This window comes from Melopsittacus undulatus, chromosome W (genome assembly GCF_012275295.1).
Source record: "Melopsittacus undulatus isolate bMelUnd1 chromosome W, bMelUnd1.mat.Z, whole genome shotgun sequence".
NCBI lineage: Eukaryota > Metazoa > Chordata > Aves > Psittaciformes > Psittaculidae > Melopsittacus > Melopsittacus undulatus.
This window is the reverse complement of record NC_047558.1, coordinates 1,463,819-1,490,672: the sequence shown is the minus strand read 5'-3', so window position 1 is coordinate 1,490,672 and position 26,854 is coordinate 1,463,819. Positions and strand designations below refer to the sequence as shown.

General features: G+C 46.0%; 1 protein-coding gene across 1 annotated transcript; it reads left to right on the top strand.

Annotated features, from left to right (window-relative positions):
• Positions 1-13,447: 13,447 nt before the first annotated feature.
• Positions 13,448-25,891, top strand: LOC117438007 (cilia- and flagella-associated protein 20-like). Its single transcript, XM_034073336.1, is given in 6 exon segments — positions 13,448-14,018; positions 17,073-17,152; positions 21,539-21,650; positions 22,299-22,487; positions 23,610-23,714; positions 25,615-25,891. Coding segments are annotated over 6 exon segments (612 nt in total). The 5' UTR covers positions 13,448-13,934; the 3' UTR covers positions 25,657-25,891.
• Positions 25,892-26,854: the final 963 nt, after the last annotated feature.

The window sequence follows — 26,854 nt, the reverse complement described above, 5'->3', positions numbered from 1 at the left end:
CTAGTTTCCTACCTAGGATATGAAATAACAGGAGGACAGAGAGAACTTGGAGCTTCTAGAAAAGAAGCCATCTGTCAGACTCCACAACCATCAACTGGCAAGGAGCTCCGGACATTACTGGGAATGACTGGATGGTGCAGACTTTGGATCCATGATTACGGTGTTCTGGTAAGACCACTATATGAACTGTTGAAGGGAAATCCTCCCTCTTTAGAATGGACTAATTCAGCAGAGGGGGATTTTAGAAATTTAAAAACAGAGCTAATGAGAGCTGCAGCTCTGTGACTTCTGGATGTAACTAAATCCTTTTGGCTATATTCCTATGAAGAACAGGGAATAGCTTTGGGGGTCCTTGGACCCTACAGAATCTAGGACCCTACAGAAGGGCAGTGACGTTTTTCAAAACAGCTGGATGAAGCAAGCAAAGGATGGCCCAGATGCCTAAGAGCTGTGGCAGCAGTTGTCATGAATATTGAAGAAGCTCACAAATTCACCTTGGGACAAAAATTACTGTGCTAATGCCCCATGTTGTATCAGCAGTCCTGGAACAGAAAGTAGCCCACTGGTTATCTCCTTCATGTTTTTTTTTAAATACCAGGCCACCCTTGTGGAACAAGATGATATAGAAAGTGTGGTCACTAATGTTGTCAATCCAGCATCCTTTTGCAGGAATAATCGACAGAACCACTAACACAAGACTGCTTGGCCACCATAGAGACTATATATTTGAGCTGACCAGACTTGAAAGAAAAACCTCTGGAAGATGCTGATTCTTGGTTTACTGATGGTAGTAGCTTCATGAAGAATGGTAAACGAAAGGCAGGATATGCCATTAACACCACTCCACAGGTAACAGGGGCTAAACCTTTACCCTCGAACACTTCTGCCCAGAAGGCAGAAATAATAGCATTAATGAGAGCCCTGGAATTGGCTAAAGACAAAAGGATAAATATTTGGACTGATTATGTACATGGTGCTATCTGGAAAGAATGAGGACTTTTGAACAAACATGCTGCAGAAATTCTACAATTACTGGAGGCTGTTCAGCTACCTGAAGAAGTAGCTGTTATATACTGTAAAGGACATCAACAAGGTGACTCTGATCAGGAAATTGGAAATAATTTGGCGAATTCTGAAGCCAAACGAGCAGTTGAACAATCACAAATCATGTCCTTAATCCGTGATGGCAAACTAACAATTGAAAAATCTAAACCTAGGTATTCAAAAGGGGATAAAAATTGATTGAGGATCTAAAAGGACAGGAAAATAAAGAGGATTGGGTTCAGATACCTGACGGGCGAATTGTAATCTCCTATAACCAACTCTGGAAGTTAGTTCAGGGAGAACATAATAAAACTCATTGGGGTAGCAACTCTTTATATAAATATTTAGACAAACAAATTGTAGGAAGAAATCTATACAACACAGTTCAATCAGTGACAAAACAATGTCAGCTATGTCTTAAGAATAAGCATAAAACTGAAAATAGAAATCAAACTGGGACAATTGTAAGAGGAAGTTTCCTGGGACAGCAGTGGCAAATAGATTTTTCTGAATTATCAAGAAAAGGGGGTTATCAATATTTGTTGGAGTTAACAGATACTTTTTCTGGCTGGCCAGAAGCATTCCCTTGTAGGATAAATAATGCAAGACAACTCATTAAAACATTATTTAATGAGATAATACCTTGCTTTGGAGTACCAGCAGCAATTTCTTCCAACCGAGGTTTGCAGTTTAGTGCAAAATTGTTATGAGAAATTAGCAAAAATTGGAAATTGATTGGCAAGTACATGCTCCATACAGGCCTCAGGCCAGTGGGCATGTAGAAAAGATAAACTATCTGATCAAACAACAAATTAGGAAAATGTGTCAGGAAATGAAATTATATTGGCACCAAGGTTTACCACTGGCTCTATTAAGAATTCGAACTAAACCTCGGTGGAAAGAAGAGCTTAGCCCATTTGTAATTTTATATGAAAGACCATAACAGTCCCAAGTTAAAGGAGAAAGTCTGCAGGAAGTGGGGGAAGGCTATCTCTGACAGTTTTTGGTCAATCTGGGAAAAGAATTGGAAGAGATAAATAAGAGAGTAGCAGGGACAAGAGCAAGAGGTTTGGATTATCTGATTCACCCTTTCAGATCTAGAGACTGGGTTTATGTTAAGAATTTTTCAGGAGATCCTCTACAGGACAACTGGAGTGGACTGTACCAGATACTACTGACCATCTTTACAGCAGTGAAGATAAAGGAACAACCTGCTTGGATACATTATTCAAGAATAAAGAAAGCACCAGAACCAGAGAAGACGTGGCAGATCGAACCTTCAGTACTCTTACATAGGAAATTGCGTCGGTGATAATTTGGACTCATATGATAACTGGTGCATAAGCTTGAGACCAGAATTTATACCTGAAATTAATGCAAAATGTTACTGAAGTTTTAATCATAGTGACTGTTGGGTGTGTGCACAGTTGCCTAAATCAAGAGAAAGCCTGGAACTCCCATTAACTGGAGTTCCAATTCCTAACACTGTTTCATGGACAAATCTGTGGGTGAACACTAGCAATTTGTATTCAAGTGAAAGGTTAAAATTTGGAATAGTTAATCCTAATCCAGGCAATAAATATTACACCTGTGCACAAAGATGTATTACACCAGGAACCAGGGTAGGAGATTATACTTGCTTAAATGCCACAGATGTAGGTCACCATTCAAATTGCAATTACACTATTAATATAGATGGTATCGTAGTTCAGTGGTGGCCCGTTCCTAAAGGGAAAGGATGGTATTGGTTATGTGGAGAAAATGCTTATAAAACTTTACCCCCAACTGGAAGGGGGCATGCACCTTAGGTGCTATAATACCCAATTTTACTATTATCAACAGGTATCCTTCCGGAACCTGGATTAGAAGTTTTGTTAAACAGATTAAGCAAAGGTTTAACCCTATTATTGAACGGCACACTGCATTTCATAGTTTTGTGAGAGGGCTAATTCCATCTTTGGGAGCAAGTGAATTAGAGAAAGCAATTGTAAATATCTCAGCAACCATAGAGGAAATGGAAAGTAAAGATATTGATATAATGCAGGCAGAACAACAAAACATAACGAGCCTATCTAAAGAGGTATAAAACCAAATGGCTCCAGACATGTTATTGGCATCATCATCCCCTAGTGCTGGAGGAGCTTTGTTGAGCTGGTGGTGCCCCAGATGCTCACACTTCCCTCCTCCTGTCTCTCCTCAGGTCTGCTGCTGTTTTTCCCAGTTTTCCATAGCAGAATGAGAAACAAACCAAAGGTCCTGTCAGTGTGTGTAGAGTGATGGAGGGTGGACTGCACAGCGTGGGCAGGGCTAAGAGCGGGCACCCACCTCTGATCACAGCCCCTCCCTGCCACAGAAAGGACTCAGTCAGAGACCAATATGATCAGACAAAAAGCCATTTATTGCAAAGCATTAACTCCTTATATACTATTGCTTACACACACCTACAGCAATTTGGCATATCATGATTGGATACTTGTCTAGAAGGCCCTTAGTGACTAATATATAATTGGTTAAGCACAGGTGTGAGAACTTGACCTCGAACACTTGCCAACAGTCCACAGTTCTCATCACTCAGTGAATTACAGCTTCTTCTTATCTTGCTTGCTTAAGCTTTCTCGGGCCTCCCACAGCCTTGCTGTATCCCTCGGAGTTATTCAGAGCTCATGTACCAAATATCCATTTTCCTGTGAGAACACTGTATCCACACCTCCCTGTGATCATAGAATCATAGAATAGTTAGAGTTGGAAAGGACCTTAAGATCATCTAGTTCCAACCCCCCTGCCATGGGCAGGGACACCTCACACTAAACCATATCACTCAAGGCTTCATCCAACCTGGCCTTGAACACTGCCAGGGATGGAGCATTCACAACCTCCCTGGGCAACCCATTCCAGTGCCTCACCACCCTAACAGTAAAGAATTTCTTCCTTATATCCAAACTAAACCTCCCATGTTTAAGTTTGAACCTGTTACCCCTTGTCCTATCACTACAGTCCCTAAAGAATAGTCCCTCACCAGCATTCCTATAGGCCCCCTTCAGATACTGGAAGGCTGCTATGAGGTCTCCACACAGCCTTCTCTTCTCCAGGCTGAACAGCCCCAACTTTCTCAGCCTGTCTTCATATGGGAGGTGATTCTTCTGCCTGTGGTTCCTTGTTGAGCTCTTCTGACCCAGAAAGCATAGGAATGTGAATGAAGGGTGTGCAAAGCAGTTGTTGGTTAGTTGTTCCTTTCTCCGTTCTGCCTGTTCCCCCCAACCTCTGGTGGACCACGGTCAGCCAGGTTGCTCCTGTCCTTGCCAGGGCACAGAGGTGGCAGAGGTTGTAGTGTCACAATAGACACACCCCTAGATTATAATTAAAAGAATTCGATATTGTGCAATAAAAGTTTTAAACGAAGCACATGAAGAGAAGTATTCAGTGGGGTGGAGCTGTGGGGCAGGACACTGGGGAATGCTGGGCCATGCTAGGACAGGCTGGGTGAGGAGAGCAGGAGAAACTAGTTGTACACAAGATCACCATAGGCAAAGGAGCCACTTGCAACCTTTGGGGTGTCCCTCCTTAGGCCCCCACACTCTTCTGGAGGTGCCTGAGTGCTAATACTGGTGCCTGCTTTACCCAGCCTGTTTGCACCCCAGTTAATTGCCCTGGAAATTGGTCTGATTGGGACCATATTGAAATTTGTGAGAATTGTACGAGTAATTTATGGAAACTTGTGAAAATTAAAGAACCAGTAGAGCAATATAGGGGTTAACTTTCAAAGTAGCGCTCAAGCACCCTGGTGCGGGGCTTGAGCTAGCCCTTACACTATCTGTCATCACAATAGTTTGTATATCCAAGCTAAGTGTTCTGCTTGGTTGCAATATATTCTCTCTTTTGGTCAGAGACAAGAGGTTTATTTACAGAACTGTTTAGAATTCAGGTGTATCCATTGTGGGTGCAGCACTTCGTTATACCTTTTACTCTGGGTAAAATGTTATTGTTGTAGGGCTAACTGTATCATATATCTTTAAAGGATTACAATGGGAGGACAACAGAGTGGGGGAATTCTCAGAAAGAGCCTGTTAGGTTGCATTTTAGCTCATTGGAAAGATATAAGGGGAGGGCCACCAGGAGAAAATGTGAATAAGACTATGATCAAATATTGTAATCAATGGTGGCCTTTTATATAAATTGAAAGATGGAGAAAAGTGGTCTTTCAATGACAATCAATGTTGTTCTTAAAGCGATAAGGAAAATGGGATGAAGTGATGTATGCAGATATGTTTTTCACTTTAAGAAACCACCAAGCATGACAGATTGAATACGAAATTGATACAGCTCAGCCAGATCCCTTAATTTTGGCTGTGGAAAAGGACAGGGAAAAACAGAAAGCTAAGCTGGAGAGATGCTGTTCAGCCTGTGATATTGGGGAAAAATGTTTAAAGCTGAAAAAAAACCCCAAAAAACCCAACAAAACTAAAAAACCCCAACCAAACCCAGAGTAATCAGGAAGATAGGTTGGAAAATTATCTATCACAGGTATCTCTGAGGGAAAGCACCCTCTGCATCTGTCCTATCTGATACTGATAAGGAGCAAGAGATTGCTGTCACTGGCACCAAGCGGCAGATGCATGTGGGAATTCTTAAAGAGCCAAGGCCACGTAGTGAGCAATCCTGATACCCTGAGCCTTGTTACTGTAAAGTAAGAAGATTCTTGGCAGGCATAAGCAAGGTCAATTGTCTTGTTAGGCCTCTGTAATTTTCCACTGAAAACATGCAGAGGATGATCTCTGCCAAGGTTGTAGTTTCCCACTGTATTTTTAGAGTAAGGTATTTAATCGCAATTATAACAAGTTGTAAACATTAGCTCTGTAAATGATAGTAACCTCTAGACTAACCAATTAGAGCTCAGAATCCAAGGCTGTTACATAAGGGTGTAAGGGTATAAGAAGAACACTGTATCTGAATGAACTTTGGCAATCGCTTGATCACATTTATCGTCTCCGCCTTGTCCGTGACTCCTGTGTCAACAGATGCACATTCCGAGTTAAGAAAAGGTTAAACCAGAAGTGCTGTTGCAGAGGCAGGCATCTGCAGCCCCTGCAGAGCAGGGTGAGCAACTGTGAGGATAAAAAAAAAGGGAAAACCAAGGGGGAAAGGAGGGGAGCTCGCGCAGCTCCTGTGTTTGAGCATGGGATGAGTGCTGAGGCAGGCAGACAAGTGGGAACAGACATGTTGACATACAGGACTGAGGGCTTGCTGGACCCTCACTGGACAAACCCTTTTATTTGTATGAAGTGATATTAATTAATAATGATGATTTTACATTAATGGTGGACAAAAGTCTAAACCCAGCTCAGTTCTTATATGGGAAGCAAAAAGAAGGTTTAACCCATAACTGTTCAGAAGTCATACAATGCCAGACCAAGATTCGGGAGGATTTAATGGTACAGGCTGCCCCGGAGTGTGAAGGAATTTATGTGGATGGATCGTCTAGATGTCTGCAGGGAAAAAGGATGTCAAGGTATGTGCTAGTTAACGGAGAAAAGATGCAAATCATTGAAAGAGGGTAATTACCCTCAGATTGGTCTGCTCAAATGTGTGAGAAATATGCTCTGAAAAGAGCTTTAGAATACCTAGTGCATAGGAAGGGAACTATTTATACTGACTCAAAATATGCATTTGGTGTAGTACACACCTTTGGAAAAATTGGGAAGAACAGGGACTTTTAAATTTAAAAGGGAAGGGGTTGATTCATTGAGGACTTATCCTGGAAGTCTTGGAAGTATTAAAGTTACCTGAAGAAATAGCTGTAGTGCATGTTAGGGGACATCAGAGAGGAATGACACCCGAAATAAGGAGAAATAATTTGGCAGACCAACAAGCTAGAGATGCAGCAGAAAATGGAATTGAGAGAGTCATGTTAGTTCTGGTACCTGAGGAACAGGAATTGGAGATTCCAAAATTCAGTGAGTCAGAAGAGAAAGAGTTAAGTAAAATAGGAGGAGAACAAGATCAACATGGGAAATGGAAACTCCCTGACGGGAGACAACTCCTTAATAAGCCATTAACTAGACAGATATTAGAAAACATACACCAAGAGACTCACTGGGGTACACAGGCCCTGTGTGACCACTTTTTAAAAGAGTATGAATGTATTGGAATTTTTGGGTTAGCAAAACAAATAACTGATAAATGCATGACTTGTCAAAGAGTGAATAAAAAGATTATAAGAAAAACTGCCTCAGGGGGACGTGTATTGGCAATGCGACCCTTTCAGAGCATCCAAATAGATTTTACTGAACTCCCTCCTGTGCAGAGGTGGAAGTTCCTGTTAGCAATAATGGATCACTTAACTCATTGGATAGAAGCAATTCCAGTTGTCAGGGCTACGACAAACATAGTATCAAAAACTCTTTTGGAACTAGTTATCCCTAGATATGGGATGATCAGCAGAATTGATTCGGATAGGGGGACACATTTTACCTCAAAAATTGTACAGCAATTAACCCAAGCCTTGGGGATAAAATGGAAATTACACACCCCATGGCATCCTCAAAGCTCGGGAAGAGTGGAAAGAATGAATCAAACCTAAAAAAGAACATTAACTAAGTTAATGATTGAGACCCAGATGTCCTGGGTAAAGTGTCTACTTTTAGCATTGTTACGAGTTCGAACACAGCCCAGATCAGACTTAGGGGTATCTCCTTATGAAATGATGTTTGGATTACCTTTTATGACAACCCAAAAAGAGACTGCTACTTATGAGGGAGAAGAGGCGAGTATCAGAAGATATATCTCCACAATAGCTCAGACTCTGGAACATTTAAGATTAAAAGGATGGATTCCCCAGTCAACACCTCTGGACTTTAAAATTCATAACATTAATCCCAAGGAGTGGGTATTAAGAACTGGAGTGAACAATCTTTAACTCCAAAATGGGAAGGTCCCTTTCAGGTATTGCTGACAATGGAGGCTGCGATCCGGACCAGAGAAAGAGGATGGACCCATGCGAGCAGGATTAAAAGACCAGTGGAAGAACATATGGAGTGGACTGTCGTATCTGTGCCAGGTGACACCAAACTGACTCTCAAGAAGAGGACCATGTAATAATATATATATATGTAATAACTTGCAAACACAGTCTCAAATTCCCTTGTGAGATACCCCGAGGAAACTGATTCTCCTCCTGGGGAGATAATATTCCTCAAGTTAGGGGATCTGGATTAAATTAACCAGATAGATATATATATAGGGAACTTGCTTAGGCTTATGATTCTGTAATTGAGGTATGAGAGTCTACACTAAGATATGAGACAAAAGGCTAAGTGCGAGTCTATATAATTGGGGTGTTCTGACTAGTCAGCAGAATAGACAGCTATTACTAAGTGCTGACTGCTTACTCTGTTCTGTGACTGGGTGTTATTGGCACCATCGGAGTGGGAGGTAACTAAAGACAAATAAGTATTTACTATAAGGGTCTGTGAATAAAGTTTGTGTGAAAATTGAATGTGAAGAAATAAGATGGCTGAGGGCAAGTCCAGGTTGGCCTCTATGCCTGCCACCAAGAAGCACAAACATACCTCGGCTGTGGGCAGCAACCTCACAGGCCAGAGGGGTGGAGGTATATGTCATACTGGACCTCTAATCATCTTATGGCTACTGTCCCTATCACAAGTACAAACCTCCTCCGATTGCACGGAATGTATAAAGACCACTTTGAGTGGGCACTTGAATACGCAAACTTTAATCTGTCACACCCATTATCAATGCAGTGGAACCCCACTCGAGATGTGTACCCATAACAATACAGAGTATGCCAGATGTGATATTAAAGGCAAGATAATCTGTTATGATCCTAAAATGAAGGCGAAGGAATGGCGGTTGGAAGTGCAGTCTGTGGGGAAAGATGGAATAGTAGTAGGGCGAACTGAAATCACTAATCTAAATAATCCAGTAAGTATAATTTTTGATGCTTGTGAAGCAATAGACAGTGGTAAGTGGGCAGAAGGATGTGGAAGTATGGAATGGGTACGAACCTACTCCTGCGACCGGAAATATATGTGCTCCTCTTGGAGATACAAATCTAAATGGACAAGTACTGATTGTACAAGCAACTGGAATTATTGTTCTTCTTGGACCTGTGTTCTTTGGACCACAGATTATTCTCCGGGGAAGTATACCAAGAGACTAGAGGAGTTAGGATATTGGGTAGTTAAGCTAGAGAGACTGACTGCCCCAAACAAATGCAGGAGAAACCAGTGTAATCCACTGAACCTAACCATAAATAAACCCAGAACCTGGAATGAGGATTGGAAAATGGCCGAACACACTTTTGGCCTGCAGATTGACACCACTGGTTCAGACCCAGGAACTCTAGTCCATATTAAGATCCGGGAAGTTGTACACTCGGACAAGGAGGAGGAACTACTGTTCCATTCTTTCTATCATGAAATGGAAACTGGAGCCAAATATGAAATTCCCACAATTGCCAGAAATTTGTTTGTGAACTTGACAGAAAATATAGCAAAAGTACTCAATATAAATAATTGTTATGTGTGTGGAGGTACCAATATGGGGGAACAATGGCCTTGGGAATTGAAGGAAATTAATATCACTGACAATAGTATATGGAATTCAAGCAAAGTCCAGAGAGCGAAACAATGGGCATTACAAACGAGTATTATTGGCCAGAACTGTTGGCAGAAGCCCCCTGGGAGACAAGGGAGGAAGCCAGTGGGAGATTTGTGAAAACAGTAGAATTTGGAATGAAACAGTAAAAATATGGATAACTTGGGGGCATCCTTCAGATATTGCAGAAGGGTGGAAAAGTTGGACTTTAAATAAGAATCCTGGGGATAAGTGGGAAGCTCCGGAAGGACTATATTGGATCTGTGGAAAATATGCTTACTCTGAATAACCCAGGAATTGGACCGGAACATGTGTTTTGGGAACCAACCGGCCAAGCTTCTTTTTGTTACCAATATGTAGGGGGCAACAATTAGGGGTACCAGTCTATTCTGATGTATCTGAAATACCCCGTGCTAAAAGGGGCCTGCAGATTAGAAACTGGAAAGATGATCAGTGGCCCCCAGAGAGAATCATTGCATATTACGATCCTGCCTCCTGGGCTGAAGATGGATCCTGGGGATACCGGACACCTATATATATGTTAAATCGCATAATTAGGCTGCAGGCAGTCCTGGAAATTGTGACTAACAAAACTGGTGATGCATTAACTATATTACCCAAACAGAACAACAAAAAGCATACAGCGGTATATCAAAACCGCCTAGCCCTGGATTACCTCTTGGCCCAAGAGGGGGGTGTGTGTGGTAAATTCAATCTATCCAACTGTTGCTTACAGATAGATGATGAAGGAAAAGCTATTGAAAAAATAATTACTGAAATGAAAAAGGTCGCACATGTTCCCATTCAAACCTGGAGAGGATTTAACTTGGATATGAAAAAAATAGTGGAACAATAACTGGTGGAACTTCGGGGGTTTAAGAGGAATTCTGCTGAATTTTGTTTTGCTAATAACTGGTTTACTTGTTGTACCTTGTGTTGTTCCCCTAATGAGTAGAATGATTCATAGGACCATAGAACAATTACGGTTTGAGATAATTACTCCTGAGGGAGCAGAATCTAAAATCAGAATGTTAAAAATTCGGTCTTGTGATGATCCCTTTGAGGAGGCAAAACTAATCTTTGCAAAAAAAATGAGCAAATGAGAAAAGCCAGAAATGAAAGTTATGGCTCAAGCCAAATGGATTAAGAAAAAGAAAAAGGGGGGATTGTGATAAACACATAAATGTATTGGCTTTCGCAATTATCATAGATGTGGTTATGTGGATATAACTATACATGTTTATAGTAACAAAACCAAAGCTTGATAAAGACACAAGATGAGCAAAACGGAGTCTTATAGTAGAAGAATCTGTATAGGTAAAAAGAAAAAAGGGGGGGTTGCATGCTTGATAGAAGAAAAGCTAGTGCCTGTAAAATATAGAGTTAAAGTATTTTTTTAGCTTAACTTAGGTTGTAGAAAGAGAACAATGTTTATGTTGTTAGTCTGTGGAATTTAGTGGCCCCACTAAATGTGAGTTAATTGTTTCACACTAGTCTTCTAAAGTATCTTTAGCTTTAAAGAACAATGTTTGTGTTGTAAGTCTGTGGTGAGATAACAAGATTTAGTGACTCCACTAAACAGGAATGAGTTATTTCACACCATCCTTCTACTTATCAGTTATTTCAGAGACAGAGCCTCCCAAACATCTGCTAGCTTGGGATACTCCTTGTCTGCCTGTCCTGCTATAAATTTTGCAGGAAGGTCACACTGTTTTAAGTCTTTGTTAGTTATCAGAATAATTACAGCTATGGCTGGTTTTAGCGAGTTGTGTGGTTACTGGGGTGTCCAACTGGGCCAAAGGTGAAAAGCACACTGTGAGGAAGACTGCTTACTTCATCTTGAAGACCCCTACTCAGATGAGGAAGACTGCTTACTTCATCCTCAAGACCCCTGCCCACAATTATTGAAGAGCAGTGCACAGGCACCAAGAGGAGGAGACTTATGATAATAAATTACTGGACTTAATTATAATATTCCCTGCCTATATGCAGGAATTATGAATATGTATGTGACTAATGGAATTGTGAAAGTATATAAACCTGTAACAAATACTAATCACCCGCGCCTCTGGCTACAGTCATGCGCCCAGCGCTGTTTGCTTTTGCTTTATTGACTTTGTCCCTTAATAAAACCTTGTTATCTTGTTTAGAAAAGTGAATTCGTATTTGACAACCCGCAGCTCTGGGAGAGCCTGGCTGCAATCCTGGTGGCTGTCCAAGCTGTGCTCTGCTCTTAGATGTTAATGGATCACTTGAAACTCTGATCTAAAACCTCTAGCTGGACTCTGTATGACTATACATGGTCATTTCTCTTCCCCTGTCCCATTCCTTCACTACTTGTGTGTTTTCTCCTACACTGAAGCTGCCCAGGCTAAAGGTTCCCCTGAGACAAGCCTCTTGACTGGCAAAGAGATCCCTGCTGCTGATCCCAGGGAGGGGACCTCAGGTGAGAGAGGCCATGTGCTCCTGCTGGCACAGAACCATTTGGTGCTGGTCACACACAGCCCTGGCAGTGTGAGTACTCCCACAAAGCCTGTAAGTGGTGCAGGTAGGAATTTGCCAACACTGTCCTCGTACATTACACCCAGAGACAGGATCACAGAATTCCAGACTGGTTTGGGTTGGAAGGTACCCCAAAGCTCATTCAGTTCCAGCCCCCTGCCACAGGTTGCTCCAAAGCCCCTGTGTCCAACCTGACCTTGAACACTGTCAGGGATAGGGCAGCCACAGCTTCTCTGGGCACCCTGTGCCAGCACCTCAGCACTCTCGCAGGGGAGAAATGGTAAGATCTCATCTCAATCTCCCCTCTGCCAGGTTAAAGCCATTCCCCTTTGTCCTGTCCCTACAGGCCCTTGTCCAAAGCCCCTCTCCAGGTTTCCTGCAGCCCCTTTAGGCACTGGAGCTGCTCTCAGGTCTCCCCTTAAGGAGCCTTCTCTTCTCCAGCCTGAACCAGCCCATTTCTCTCAGCCTGGCTCCAGAGCAGAGCTGCTCCAGCCCTCGCAGCATCTCCGTGGCCTCTTCTGGCCTCGCTCCAACAGCTCAATGTCCCTCTTGTGTTGCTGCCCCAGAGCTGGATCAGGACTGGAGGGGGGATCTTCCCAGAGCGCAGCAGAGGGAGACAATCCCCTCCCTCGACCTGTTGCTCACACTCTAGGGTGCAGCCCAGGAGTAGTTCCGAAATGCTGAGGAAACACCATTGTGCCAGCAAACATGAGGCAGTGCTTGGACAACCTCTTGCACCTGCTTGGGAGCGCCAGCAGCTGCTTTCTGCTACTCACACTCTGTGGTAGTACTATCCAGAAATGCAGGTCCACAGGCACAAGGCTAAGCCATGAGCATGTGTCACTTGTGTCTTAATGGAATTGCTGGCAGTTAGTAGTCACACAGGACTTCCAATGGGCAGGCGGGATGGCTGGTTGGCAGGATGGATGGCTGGCAAGACTGGGGCTAAAGGAAGCAGCAAAGCAGAGCAAACACTATCCAGATAGTCCACTCCAATCCTGTAAAACCAGCACAGAGAAAAACAGAGGTCCCTAGGACAAACCAGGAGAGGTGGAACTGGGAAACGCTCCATGAGCAAAGTGCAGTGCTGGGAACAAAAAAACAGAGCAGCATCTTCTATCTGATGCTTGTGAACTGCAGGGGGAGAACTGGGACGTTTTAAAAACCAATCAGACTGCTCTGGGTTGGGAGGAATCATAAAGCTCATTCAATTCCACCCCCCTGTCACGGACAGGAACAAACCGCACCCACCGCAGTCTCACGTGTTCAGTGTATGCAGCAGCAGCCATTTTGTTAGCTACGGCTATGTGGCGTCCAACGGGGCTGCCCTTTGTTGAGGGCATGAGAGGAGGGACGAAGTGGTGTCTGTGCGACTCCCGCCCGCGCGGACCCCGGCCCTGAGCAGGGCTGTGCCCGCCGTTACTCAACGCCGGGAGCCAGGCGCTGGGCCCGGCGGGTCGCTACCCAAACAGCCGGTGCTGCCCGGGGCAGCCCACGGCCTCCTCGCGAGGCTACGCTGCCGTGACCGGCGGAGGACCCTATCCAGGATTACAGGCATCGACCACCGCTTTTGTCATGACACCGCGGGCTCCCACACCCCCAGGTCCCTCCATGGAAGTAGATCCGGCAGCAGCAGTGCGGCATGATAAGTAGTTCCGTGCTGACGGCGGTGCTACGAGTGGGGAGTGTGTTTTCGCAATTCGGAGGGATCTGTGGAAAGAGTGGGGTTCCTGTGGGTCGTCCCAGCGGCGGGAGTGGTGTCTGGTGTGTCTGCTATGTTCAAAAACACGTTCCAGAGCGGTTTTCTCTCGGTGCTGTACAGCATCGGAAGCAAGCCGCTACAGATCTGGGATAAGAAGGTGAGGCCGTGCCGGGAGCCGTGGGAGTAGACTTCCAAGGCGGGTCTAGTGTTGTAGTCCGTGGGGCCGTGTTCTGGTGCTTGCATTTGCGTGGGCGTCTGTGCCTGAGGCGTTAGTGCGAGGTGATGAGGACTCTCCGGCGCTGTTTATTGTGGAAGGGAATGTGTCTGTGTCACTGAATCTTTTGTTCTGGCTTTGCTGAACAGAGCCCTACCAGGGCAGCAGTCAGCCCGGGGTCAGGAGCTGCAGCACTGCCAGAGTTTGCAAATAGTGGCAAACGCTGGGAATATGCAGCAGAAAGCAAACTGGAGAGGGCTCTGCTCTAGACAGCTCTTGAGAGAGCTGGGCTTCTTCAGCCTAGAGAAAAGAAGTTCCTTAAGGGGAGACCTTAGAGGCGCCTTTCAGTTCTTAAAAGGGACCTACAAGAAAAACGGGGAAAGGCTTCTTAGCAGGGCCTGTTGCGATAGGATGAGAGGTAGTGGTTTTAAACTAAAAGAGGGAAGACTGAGGCTGGATGGGGGTGTGAAATACAAGCTCACTCCTCTAATCGAGATAACGGGTTTATTGAGGGGCAAAGTTAATAAAGCAAAAGCAACAGTGCTGGGCGGGTGACCATAGCCAGAGGCGCACTGATTAGCATTTGTTACAGGTTTATATATTTTCACTATAGCATTAGACATATACATATTTATAATTGCCGCGTATAGGCGGGGAATATTATTGTTAGCTCCAGGAACTTATTATCATAAGTCTCCTCTTCTTGGCGCCTGCACACTGCTCTCTGGTAATTGTGGGCAGGGGTCTCAAGACCTCAAGGATGAAGTAAGCAGTCTTCCTCACAGTGTACTTTTCACCTTTGGCACAGTTGGAGGCCCCAGTAATCCCACAACTAGCTGGAACCAGCCATATCTGTAATTCTTCTAGTAGCTGGCAAAGATTTAGACCAGTGTGACCTTCCTGCAAAATTTATTGCAAGCAAAACAGGACTGGGCAGACGAGGAGTATCCAAAGCTAGCAGATGTTTGGGAGGCACTGTCTCCAAACTGATAAGTAGAAGGATGGTGTGAAGTAATTCACTCATGTTTAGTGGGGCCACTAAATCCTGCTATCTCACCACAGACTTACAACACAAACATTGTTCTTTATCTTTGACCTAAGTTAAGCTAAAAAGTACTTTAACCCTATGTTTTCCAGGCACTAGCTTTCCTCATATCAAGCCCTTCCCCCTTCTTTTCTTTTACCTTTACAAATTCTTTTGCTATGTGACTCCATTTTGCTCAAGAGTTCTGGCCATTTTCAACTTGTCTAATCTTGTGTCTTTAGTGAGCTTTGTCTCTGTTATTGGGAACTCCATACAGTTATATCCACATAGCAACACCTATGATTTGTGAAAGCCAATACGTTTATGTGTTTATCACATGGGGAAGTAATTTTGTACAATGAGGGTAGTAAAACACTGGCACAGGTTGCCTAAGAGAGGTGGTGGGTGCTCCATCTCTGGAGACATTCAAGGCCAGGTTGGATGTTGTTCTGGGCAGCTTGATCTAGTTGAAGATGTCTCTGCTCATTGCAAGGGGACTGGACTAGGTGACATTTGAAGGTACCTTCCAACCCAAACTGTTCTATGAGCTTATGTAGTGGCTTCCCCAGGGAGCTGGATGTAAGAGCAGCCGGGCTCTGCTCTCCTGCTTGACCTGCTTTAAACAGGCTTGCTAAAGGCATTCAGCTGCACGTCCCTCTGGTGTTGTTGCCCCAGAGCTGGATCAGGACTGCGGGGGTGGTCTCCTCAGAGAGCAGCAGAGGGGGAGAAACCTCTCACTCAGTCTGTTGCTCACTCTCTGGGGTGCAGCCCAGCACACGGGGGGGGCGGGGGGGTTCTCCTGAACAGATCTATAAATTCCCTGGAGTTGCTTTTGTTACAAAGGAGGGATCTGGTTATCCTCTGAAGATCCTCCTTCTAAGCTTAATGTTTTCTGGAACTATCTGTTGGGCTTGAGGCAGAGTTAAGGGCAGGCTGAGCTGACTATCAACCTTAGTAGCAGTAGCTGCTGATCCAGGCCGAGGCTTCTGGAAACTGCTTTGTATAGAGGCAGCCTGGGAAGTGGGCTGCTCACAGGGCTTATCTCTTTCTTCCAGTAAATGTATGCGGTGTCACTCAAGTACGTCCCTCTGAAGAACTGAAATGTGAAGATGAATTGCTAAACCTGTAAATCATTTTGTAGTTCGTCACTGGAGCCATCCCATTAGAAGTTTAATACATCCTATGGATTAGCGTTGGTGATAGGTACTACAGAAATTAATTCATGGAGTTGGAAGAAGCATTGCTATTTGCTGATCTAGCACTGGGGAAGAGCAGAGGGCTTAATTAGCAAAAGTGCTTTAAATGGAGATAAATTTGAGGGAAGTGAGCTGCCTCATTAAAACAATAAATCCTCAGCCCCTGGGATTCAGCCACATTGCTTGTGGAGAAACATGAGTTTGTGTTGGCCCTGGCCTCCCTGAGCTTTGTGGGGAGCTGGCTGCATCCAAGTAGCCAAATGCCTGTGCCTCTCAACAGAGCAGATGATGCCTCTGTGCTGGAACTATGAAGAATTCCAACCAGGCTCTCGTTTGGTCCTGCTCTTCCACAGAGGCAGCCAGCCATGCCACCAGTAGGGACCAAGACCCGTGTCTGGTTGGTGGCTCCCTTTGCTTGCCCCCTTATTACTCTTACTTGTTTTTACCTCTTATCCCACTCTAGTTTGATCTTCATCTGACGCTTTAATGTTTGTTTGGTCCTTGGGTCAATGGTATTCACTGTAACATGTCTGGAGAGACCAAAGTCTTGCACTGGGTGTCTGTGTAGCATGCTGGTCTGTAAACTCTTGCTTGGAGTCCTGGCACTCTGAGGCAGTGAGCAAAGCCTTGGAAACAGTGATGGCCAGAACAATAGGAGCCAAGGAAACATAGATGGGTCCTCCTGGGATGTTTCCCCCCTCTCAGTGGAGCTGTGGCACCTCTTGCTTCCCTCTCAAGTAAAGGAAGCCTGTGCTCCCTGCCCTGCTTTTCTTCCAGGTGCGTAATGGCCACATCAAGCAAATCACTGGCAATGACATTCAGTCCCTGGTGCTGGAGATTGAAGGAACTAATGTCAGGTAGGAGAAGGTACTTTGTTCTGCCCTAATGTGCCCTGGGGCTTGACCCTGGAGCAGAGTGAAAGATGGTGGTGCCCAGCAGATGTCTCCTTTGGACTCTACTGCAGTCTTTTTGTCAATAAATTGAAGAGTAATGGTCTGGGGTCAGATGCCTGCTACCCTTCTGTGGCACTGCACCACAGTGCCTTTCCCTGGTTGTGCTTGGAGAGCTCTCTCATCCTCAGTGGGTCTCAGGGATAAAAAAGAAAAAATAAATCCCATTATTTTTCCATCATGGGGGGGGGGAAGGATGTTTTTGTATCCCAGTACCTTGTCATTGCTGCAAATTACTGAGAAAACAGCACTCTGCTGCATCTTGTCTCTAAATTGAAGAGACATCAGTTTGATAGGTGGACCACTCGGTGGATAAAGAACTGACTGGATGGCCACATGCAAAGAGTTGTGGTCAATGGTTCAATATCCGGCTGGAGACTAGTAACGAGTGGTGTCCCTCAGAGATTGGTGTTGGGACCAGTCTTGTTTAACATCTTTGTCAGTGACATGGACAGTGGGATTGAGTGTCCCCTCAGCAAGTTTGCCGATTACACCAAGCTGTGTGGTTCAGTTGATACGCTGGAGGGAAGGAATGCCATCCAGAGGGACCTTGACAGGCTTGTGAGGTGGGCTGATGCCAACCTCATGAAATTTAACCATGCCAAGTGCAAGGTCCTACACCTGGGTGGGAGCAATCCCAGGCACAGCTACAGGTTGGGCAAAAAAGAAATTCAGTGCAGCCCTTTGGAGAAGGACTTGGGGGTGCTGGTCGATGAGAAAATGAACATGAGCTGGCAGTGTGCACTTGCAGCCCAGAAAGCCAACCGTATTCTGGGCTGCATCAAAAGAAGTGTGACCAGCAGGTTAGGGTTAGAAGGTTAGGTTGAAGGAGGTGATCCTGCCCCTCTACTCTGCTCTCGTGAGACCTCACGTGGAGTATTGTGTGCAGTTCTGGTGCCCTCAACACAAAAAGGACATGGAACTGTTAGAACAAGTCCAGAGGAGGGCCATGAGGATGATCAGGGGACTGGATCACCTCCCATATGAAGACAGGCTGAGCAAGTTGGGGCTGTTCAGCCTGGAGAAGAGAAGGCTGCGTGGAGACCTCATAGCAGCCTTCCAGTATGTGAAGGGGGCCTACAGGGATGCTGGGGAGGGACTCTTCATTAGGGACTGTAGTGATAGGACAAGGGGTAACGGATTGAAACTTAAACAGCAGAGGTTTAGGTTTGATATAAGGAAGAAATTCTTCACTGTTAGGGTGGTGAGGTACTGGAATGGGTTGCCCAGGGGGATTGTGAATGCTCCATCCCTGGTAGTGTTCAAGGCCAGGTTGGATGAAGTCTTGGGTGATATGGTTTAGTGTGAGGTGTCCCTGCCCATGGCAGGGGGGTTGGAACTAGATGATCTTAAGGTCCTTTCCAACCCTAACTATTCTTTGATTCTATGATTTTATCTTCTATTGTCTTAGGCGTGCTCTGCTGCTCTCCCCGCATAGCAGCAGGAACATCAAGGGCAGATGTGTGGAGCCACATATTCAGCAGTGGCTTGCAGAACGCGGAATTGAGGACATGGTGTCCTTGGAAGAATGTTACTAGCAAGATCAGCAGAGAGAAAAATGTTCAGTAAACAGGACAAAAAGAATTTGGGAATTCACGGAGTGCTGGGAACTGTGAATTGTTGGCAAGCGTACGAGGTCAAGTTCTCACACCTGTGCTTAACCAATCGTGAGCTCAGCTTTTGCAATATGTACGAGCTAATTAAGTATATTATAAAAACATGTGTATGCTTATCAATAAACGGAACTCTGCCGACCTTACATGGGGATGCAGTTTTCCCTCCGCCGTCCTTTCCCTTCAACAAATGGTGCACCCCGACGTGATCCGCAGGACGGTTTCGAATTACAAGGAAGGAAAGCGGAATTCTTTGTGGTCCCTGGGTCCCTGAAGCTGGAATCAGGCTAGGGGTCGGTCGAAGCACTTTCGAGTGCCGGACCCCACAAGCTCTTTACGCCGTGGCCGGAAGACTTGATCAGCCGTTGATCGCAGAGGAGTAACCTCCGACAACACTAATCAAGGTTTGCGGATTTATGTGTTCCCTGGGTCCCTGAAGCTGGAATTTGGCTAGGGGTCGGTCAAAGCACTTGTTGATCGGGTGCCGGACCCCACGAGCGATTTATGCCATGGCCGGAAGACTTGATAGCCGCGTCAAGGTTTGAAAGACTCTTTTGTGTAGATTTAGATTTATTTTAGTACCGAGGTAGATGGAGCGACAGGCGGCATTAACGCTGCTAACTCAGTTTTTAAAACAACGAGGAGTTACAGAGATTAACTCTGATTTATGGATGTTTTCAGTCCTTCTTAAGATGAAGGCAGCAACCCTTAAAGAGACAGACTTAAAGTTAATGTTGAAATGGTCGAAGACACGTTACGCAGAGATTTATGAGTCTACCGGATTTGAGATATCCTTGTGGAATGGGGCAGGAGTTAAGCTGTGGAATGCAGCCACGAAAGGCAATGAAGCTGTGAAAAGTTTGTTAGTCATTTGGAGAACTGTTTTAGAGACGTTAAAGTCAAAAGATGAGATCATGGAGACCAGTGTGGCCCCCCCCCCCCCCCCCCCCCGAACCTCTGCCGGTTGCCGCTGCAGCAGCGAAGACTGAGGACGGGGATGAAGACGATCCTTTCAACCTGAGCCCTATTGACCCCGAGAAGGAGCCTGTGCACGTTCATCAGTTTGCTGTTGCTGATCCTGAGATTCTAACGCCTGATAATTCCGATACTGACCTGGATGGTGCTCTTGACCTGGAGCCTATTCATCTGGAAAAGAAGCCTGATTTATATCCCCCATATCCTCATGATAAATGGGTAGCTGTAAAGGGAGAACTGAGATGGGTGGGGGATGTGGATGTATTACACAGTTTCCTGTGGTGTGTGTGTTGATACAGTCTCTCTGTGATACTCATGTACTAGAAGTTGGTAAATATAAGTATGTCCATGTTTCTATTGACCCTTGCAGACTTTTATAGATATTGCTGGCAACTTCTTCCAACATAGGCTGGCCACCTGTGTCGGAACGAGTGTGCATTTTAGTCAGTATAAAAGCCCAAGCCTCATGCGATGTGAGGGAGGCAGAGCCTCTGCGGGGATGCCTGCTAAGGTTGAGCCTGCCACCTCGCACTGCAATGATGCTTTTTGGAGCTAATTTCCTGATACTTTTCACAAGGTCCTTGTGCTATGCTCTCTATGTGGGACTGCTTAAAGAAGGGTTACGTTTGTTATTTGTTATCATTATTATGATTGTTGGCTTTAAAATTGTTATGACATGTATTAACAAACAAATCACGAAAATAGCAGGAGTTGCTGTACCACAAGAAAACGGGGGAAATGTGGAGCCACATATTCAGCAGTGGCTTGCAGAACGCGGAATTGAGGACATGGTGTCCTTGGAAGAATGTTACTAGCAAGATCAGCAGAGAGAAAAATGTTCAGTAAACAGGACAAAAAGAATTTGGGAATTCACGGAGTGCTGGGAACTGTGAATTGTTGGCAAGCGTACGAGGTCAAGTTCTCACACCTGTGCTTAACCAATCGTGAGCTCAGCTTTTGCAATATGTACGAGCTAATTAAGTATATTATAAAAACATGTGTATGCTTATCAATAAACGGAACTCTGCCGACCTTACATGGGGATGCAGTTTTCCCTCCGCCGTCCTTTCCCTTCAACACAGATGTATGAGGGGAGTTGCTTGTGGTGCTCTCCTCATCCTGTCCATCAGCTGGGGAGGGTTATGCTGGCTCTGTTAGTGGGTTCAGCCCTCCAGGTCTTCTCCAGGGACCATTGGAGCAGGCAGCTCTCCTCTCCTCTCCTGCGGAGTCAATGCTTCTCTTCCTCCTGAGATGTGTTGTTACGGAACTTGCCAGGCATGACATGCATGGTTAGGGCTCACCACCTCTGCGTTCCCAGCCATGTAGAGCACACTGGGCCTCTGTGGTGTTCTGGAGGACTCTACCTGTTCAGTCAAGGGGAGGAGGAGGTTGCTGTTAAGAAACAGCACTGACATGGCTATGAAATTGGGGAGGTGAAGCTGTCCAGGAAGGTGGTTCATGCCCTGGGTGAGAAAAGTGGGATTTGAAATGCATTCTTTGAGTGTCTTATCTTGTTCTCTCTGCAGCTACCTCTGAAACTCTGCCTTATCTTAAAGGAAGCACTGGTTGTTGCTGAGTTCTGATGGTCACAGCTATCTTTTTCTGCCTGCCCTCCAATACTATATTAGGTCAAGGGAGAGACTTGGGACTCAGGTTGTGTGCATTATGCTATGTGAGATCCTGAAGTATTTTTCTGTCCTCTCAGTACCACATACATCACGTGCCCTGTGGACCCAAAGAAGATCCTCGGTATCAAGCTACCTTTCCTAGTGATGATCATCAAGAACCTGAAGAAATACTTCACGTTTGAAGTGCAGGTGAGGAGTGTGCAATGGGGAGGCCCCTCTAGGGACAGGCAAGGAAGGTGCTAGGAGGCTGCAGTCTTATGCTAGAACTCATCTGAGGCAGCGAGTGGTCCCCAAAACAGTTTTGCTTTCTTAGCCATGTGATCATAGAATCACCAACTGTTTTGGGTTGGAAGGGACCTTCTGCCCAAGGTCTTATCTCAGTCTCCCCTTTGGCAGGTTAAAGCCATTTCCCTGTGTCCTATCCCTATAGGCCCCTCTCCAGGGTTCTTGTAGCCCCTTTAGGCACTGGAGCTGTTCTAAGGTCTCCCTGGAGCCTTTTCTTCTCCAGGTTGAACCAGCCCAGCTCTCTCAGCCTGGCTCCAGAGCAGAGCTGCTCCAGCCCTTACAGCATCTCCATGGCCTTCTCTGGACTCATTTGAGCATGTCTACATCCCTCTGATGTGTCAGGTCTTCTGCTATGGGGGCATCAGTCAGCCCCCAAGCACATTGTTGCTATTCCTGAAAAAGGATCTGTTTCCCGAGTTAAAAATACTTCTGTGACATGAGGCATGGGAGAGCCTGCTCTGAGATGGGCGGAGCCTGAGTTTGGAAGAGCTGTTGTCCTGGGGAGCTGGGGACTCTGCTGCCAGGCTCAGCAGCCTTCCTTTATTGCCCCAGGTGCTGGATGATAAGTGCATTTGCCGGCGTTTCTGAGCAAGTAACTACCAGAGCATGACCCGGGTGAAGCCTTTCATCTGCACCATGCCTATGCGGCTGGACGATGGCTGGAACCAAATCCAGTTCAACCTGTTGGACTTCACACGCCGGGCCTATGGGACAAACTACATTGAGACCCTGAGAGTTCAGGTGAGGAGAGACATGCCCACACACACCCATGGTTGGTAATCTTCCTGCTGGCTGGGAGCAGGTTGGTAATCTGGGCTTAATCCTGACTGGTTTCTTTGCCAGTCCTACTCTTTGAAGAGCATTGCGGGAGGGAAGTGAAGCCTGACTGAGGCAGCAGAAGTCTTGATGCTGCCTTGCTTCACTGGACTAGACTGGGATGAAGGAACCCATTTTCATCTTGTTTCTCTTGCTGACTGTCAGTTGGGGTAGGAGTTGCAGTCCACCTAAAGTTCCTAGCATCCTGCTGGAGAAAGGTCTGCTGGGAATTGGCTGTGTTCTGCCTTACTGTCCAGACAACCACTGGCCAAGTGGAAGTCTGGCTGGTACTGACCTAGGGTGTCACAGGCTGTAGATACCCCTGGTCAAGCTTGTTTCCTAGTGTGTGGAGTGACCCTGCCTTCACTGAGCCCCTTGGACCAGAGCTGACACAACGTTTGCTCCTGCTGAGGGCATGGTGTTCCATATGCTAGGGTTTCATGTTCCCTGTGTCCAGTGGTATGCGTTACTTTGAGAAATGCCCATGTGCAGAGTGTGTCTGTTCCTTGGTGTGATGGGACTGCTGCAGTTCTGAGATGAACAGGCAGTCAGCTGGGAAATGTCTGTCCTCTCACATAGCCATGAAGGGGGACTGGAGTAAACTTCTTTGCTGCCAGCTGATCATGGAGGCAGTACAGTTCTGGACAGTCTCATTCCTGACCTCGGGGAGGTCCTGAGAGGGAGTGTTAAAAATGCAGCAAGCTGAGGCTGAGAGCATTCTGGCAAATGCTGATACCAGGGGAGAAGCAGAGGTGGGTTCACAGCAAAGGACCCTCTAAGCAACTAAGGCAGACCTCAATTTGCAAAGATGCAAAGAGCTTGGCCAAATCTCTCAAGCCAGCTTCCATCACTGGAGAGAGCATCTAACACAAAGCAGGGAGCATGGACCACTGTTTCTTCTCTGATGCACTATCAGATTCAGAGAGAGAGGCAGTGAGGTCTCTTCTGCAGCTGTTGAGCCAAGGAACCCAGGCTGCTGCATGACAGCACAGCTGGATGTGGAAAGATCACATGGAAAATGGACTGACTCTTTGTTTTGATTCTCAGATCCATGCCAACTGTTGCATCCGACGGGTGTATTTCTCTGACCGGCTCTACTCGGAGGATGAGCTCCCAGCTGAGTTCAAGCTGTATCTGCCAGTCCAGAATAAGGTGAGCTAGCCATTGGCAGGGAGGGTGGGAGCAGCAACTGCGCCAGGCTAGCATTCCTCTTCCTCCTCCCACTGTCTTCACAATCTAGAGTTCCTTCTAGTGCTGAGCTCTTACAGCTTTGGCTGTCAGCCCAGGAGCACCCTCACTGCTGTCCGGGTGAGCAGTGTATCAGGGTGCCTTGCTGGGTGACTTTCCTGCCAAAGCACATAGACGTCATTCCCATCTAGGAGCAGGGTGAGCTGTGCAGTTGCTCCCCACATCCTTCCTGTTCATGCTGAAGGACTCTGGGCAGAGTGGCAGCCTCCTAGCATCTCTCCAGAACTTTCACCCATGACTCAGCATGGCAGCTTTGTTCTTCAGAGCTAGCTGCAGCTCCACACTTGTATTCCAGGAGACATGCTGTTTTTGTCCTTCTAACCCAAACCCTCTAACCTTACTCCCCTCTCATTTCTTCCCTGCTGGGTGCAGAGGGTGGTGCTAAGAGGGAAGGGGATAGGCAAGATTGTGGCTGCCCAGCAGGAGGCCAGCTCTACTGATGATGGGAGAGGAGTCCCTGGCATACTGGCAGCAGTCTTGAGGCTTGTGAGGAAGCACCCTCTTTGCCAGGACCAGCTTGTCCCAGTGCAGATGCTTCTTCTAGCAGAGAAGATTTCTGGGTAGAATTTCAAGGAGCTGAGGGCAGTTGTAGGTTGCTGGTCTCAGTGGGAGGTAGAAGGGAGAGTTAACAGCAGGTAACACCTCTGGGGAATCTGTCACTGCCCTCTGGGCTGTGGCAGCCTCCCAGGAGTGTCTGGGGAGTGCTTGGAGCCCTCCCAGTACCATTGTATTGGTGCTGCTGAGTCTACTGTTTCCTTTCTTTTCCCTGCTCTATCCAGCAATAACACCACATTGGGAAGAGATGCAAGAAATGTTTGGGATCAGTCAGAAAACACAAGCAGGTGGAAGAGAAGGCCCTGCTGAGACCAAGTTTTAGATTAGCTCATTTTGCCTACAGTAAATTTGATTCAGCTGGTATCCCTCTTCTGGACAGGACACAATTAACTGTGTAACAGCTCTGAAACTACCTTTTGGTGTGTGAGTTGTACAGAACCAGAGTTATCCTAGCTGTGTAACAGCTCTGGGACTACCTTTTGGTGTGTGAGTTGTACAGAACCAGAGTTTTCCTAGCTGTTCCTAAAGTGCTGAGCCCAAACACTGCAAGTGGCCTGGTACTGGTCTTGTGTTGCGCAGAGGGGTTGTTCTGAGTGGCCGCTGTGCCTTCAAAGAGGAGATTCAGCAGGAATTACGGGGTTAAGTGTGCCCTCTTGAAAATACCAGTGTTGTTTTTTTCTTTCCTTGTTTTCCATCTCTTGTTTTATATATGCTCTAAATATGGTTGTAATACTCGCTCTTGGAAATTTATTAAACATTTGACTGTGTCAGCTTCTGGCTTCTTCCTCCTTTGACAGATCCTTTAAGTTGAACATATTAGTGCTTCAAAAAGTGCTGAAGAATTTCGTTAGGAACCCAGATGTTAGAATTTGCCTCTGAATATGACTTTGATTGGCACCCTCACTGTTCAAGGGATGGCACAGATGTGAACAGCAATCTGGAGAGAGGAAAATAATAAGGTTTCCCTAGAGAAAACAGAATCTGTCTCCAGTGCTTGAAATTTGTGGTATTCTACCTATGACAGAACCTCACACAGTTCACTTTTAGTCCATGGAAATGTTTTTTTCATTCCCTTCTTGAAGCTGTTTTCCCTGCAGTGATAAACTGGTCTTAATCTGCCTGTTAAGGCACAGCTCTGTTTGCTGTGTAGTTAACCAACTCAGCTCAGCTCTCATCCAAGCCTTTCGCAGCTACTTATAGCAAGAGGCACACAATAGGCTTCCAGCTGCTAAATTCTCTCTTTCCCCAGGTATCAACAGGGAGATTTGGCAAAGCAGCAGAACAGGAGTAGAAGTCTTTTTCCCGTGCTGAAGCTGCCCTTCCTTGCCTCAAACCAATCCGCCTTTGTTGGGGAAAGGCTTGCAGAGGGGAGACTGCAGACCTCCACCAGTACTGGAGAGTCTGCGGGCAGCCGATGCCTTTCCTCCCTGGATCAGGCTCCCACAGCTACTCTGGTGGGTAGGTACCTAAGCCAGGTCCTGATCCTTCCCTGATGCTGGCCTGTGCAGTGAATTGGGAAGACTTCACTGTCATTATTGTCCCACAAAACAAAGCTGGTCTCTCCCAGGAGGAAGAGAGCCTGTTGTGGGACATCCGGCCACTGACTTTCCACCTAGTTTAAAGGTTTAGTATGTCTGTACATTCATGGTCAGCAGGTCCTCTGTATGGACCCTGCTTTATCTATGGCACCTTTAAAGCTAGTGGGCTTTGAACTGGAGCTGTTGCCATGTGGTGCTGGATTGCACTTGCAGAAGGCTTTCTGGAGAAGACCTTTTCAGTATAGCAGCTGAATAATGTGCTAGCTCTAAAAAGCTAAGCCAAGGAAGTCCATGTGGGAAGACATCATCCATCTTACTTTGACATCTATCAAGGCTTGGCTGGACTTTTGCGATTAAGTTAAGTGGAATCGCACAGTGTTGCGTGCTAAGGATTGGCCTTAATGAGGCCCATGGCAAGGTTTTCCTGCCACATTTGCAAAGCTTGCCAGGGCTGGGGGAGCTACTGAGGGAATCCATCAGATGCCAGCAGCCTTTCCCACAAGTCCTTGCTCAGGAACGTGTGTTCCTGGAAGTCAGTTGTGGCCAAGCACTTGCCAGGAGCTGCTGCTGCCTTTCTCTGCCCTGCTGTGGTTGTGCTGGAGTCAGCTCTTTCCTTTAGGGCCAGGTGGTAGTGGATTTATATAAAGAAATCTTCCTTTCCTAATCCCTTTCTCTCATTAAAACTGTAACCATCTTGCTGAAGGTGAAAGAAGTTTGGATGTCCTTCCTGCAGGAAAAGAGGATGTTGCTGGTGGAGAGGCCGGAATGTCACAGGCATCCTGCCCACAGCCATTTCTCAGAATAAATGAGCATGAGCAGAACTCTTGCAATGAAGCACCCAGATTCTTGCTGCTTTGCTTATGGCTATTGCCCCAGCTGGGACACAACATCCTCCTCCATGGGAAGAGTGGGGGGTGAGGGTGATGGGACAGAAATAGTTAATGAAATGGA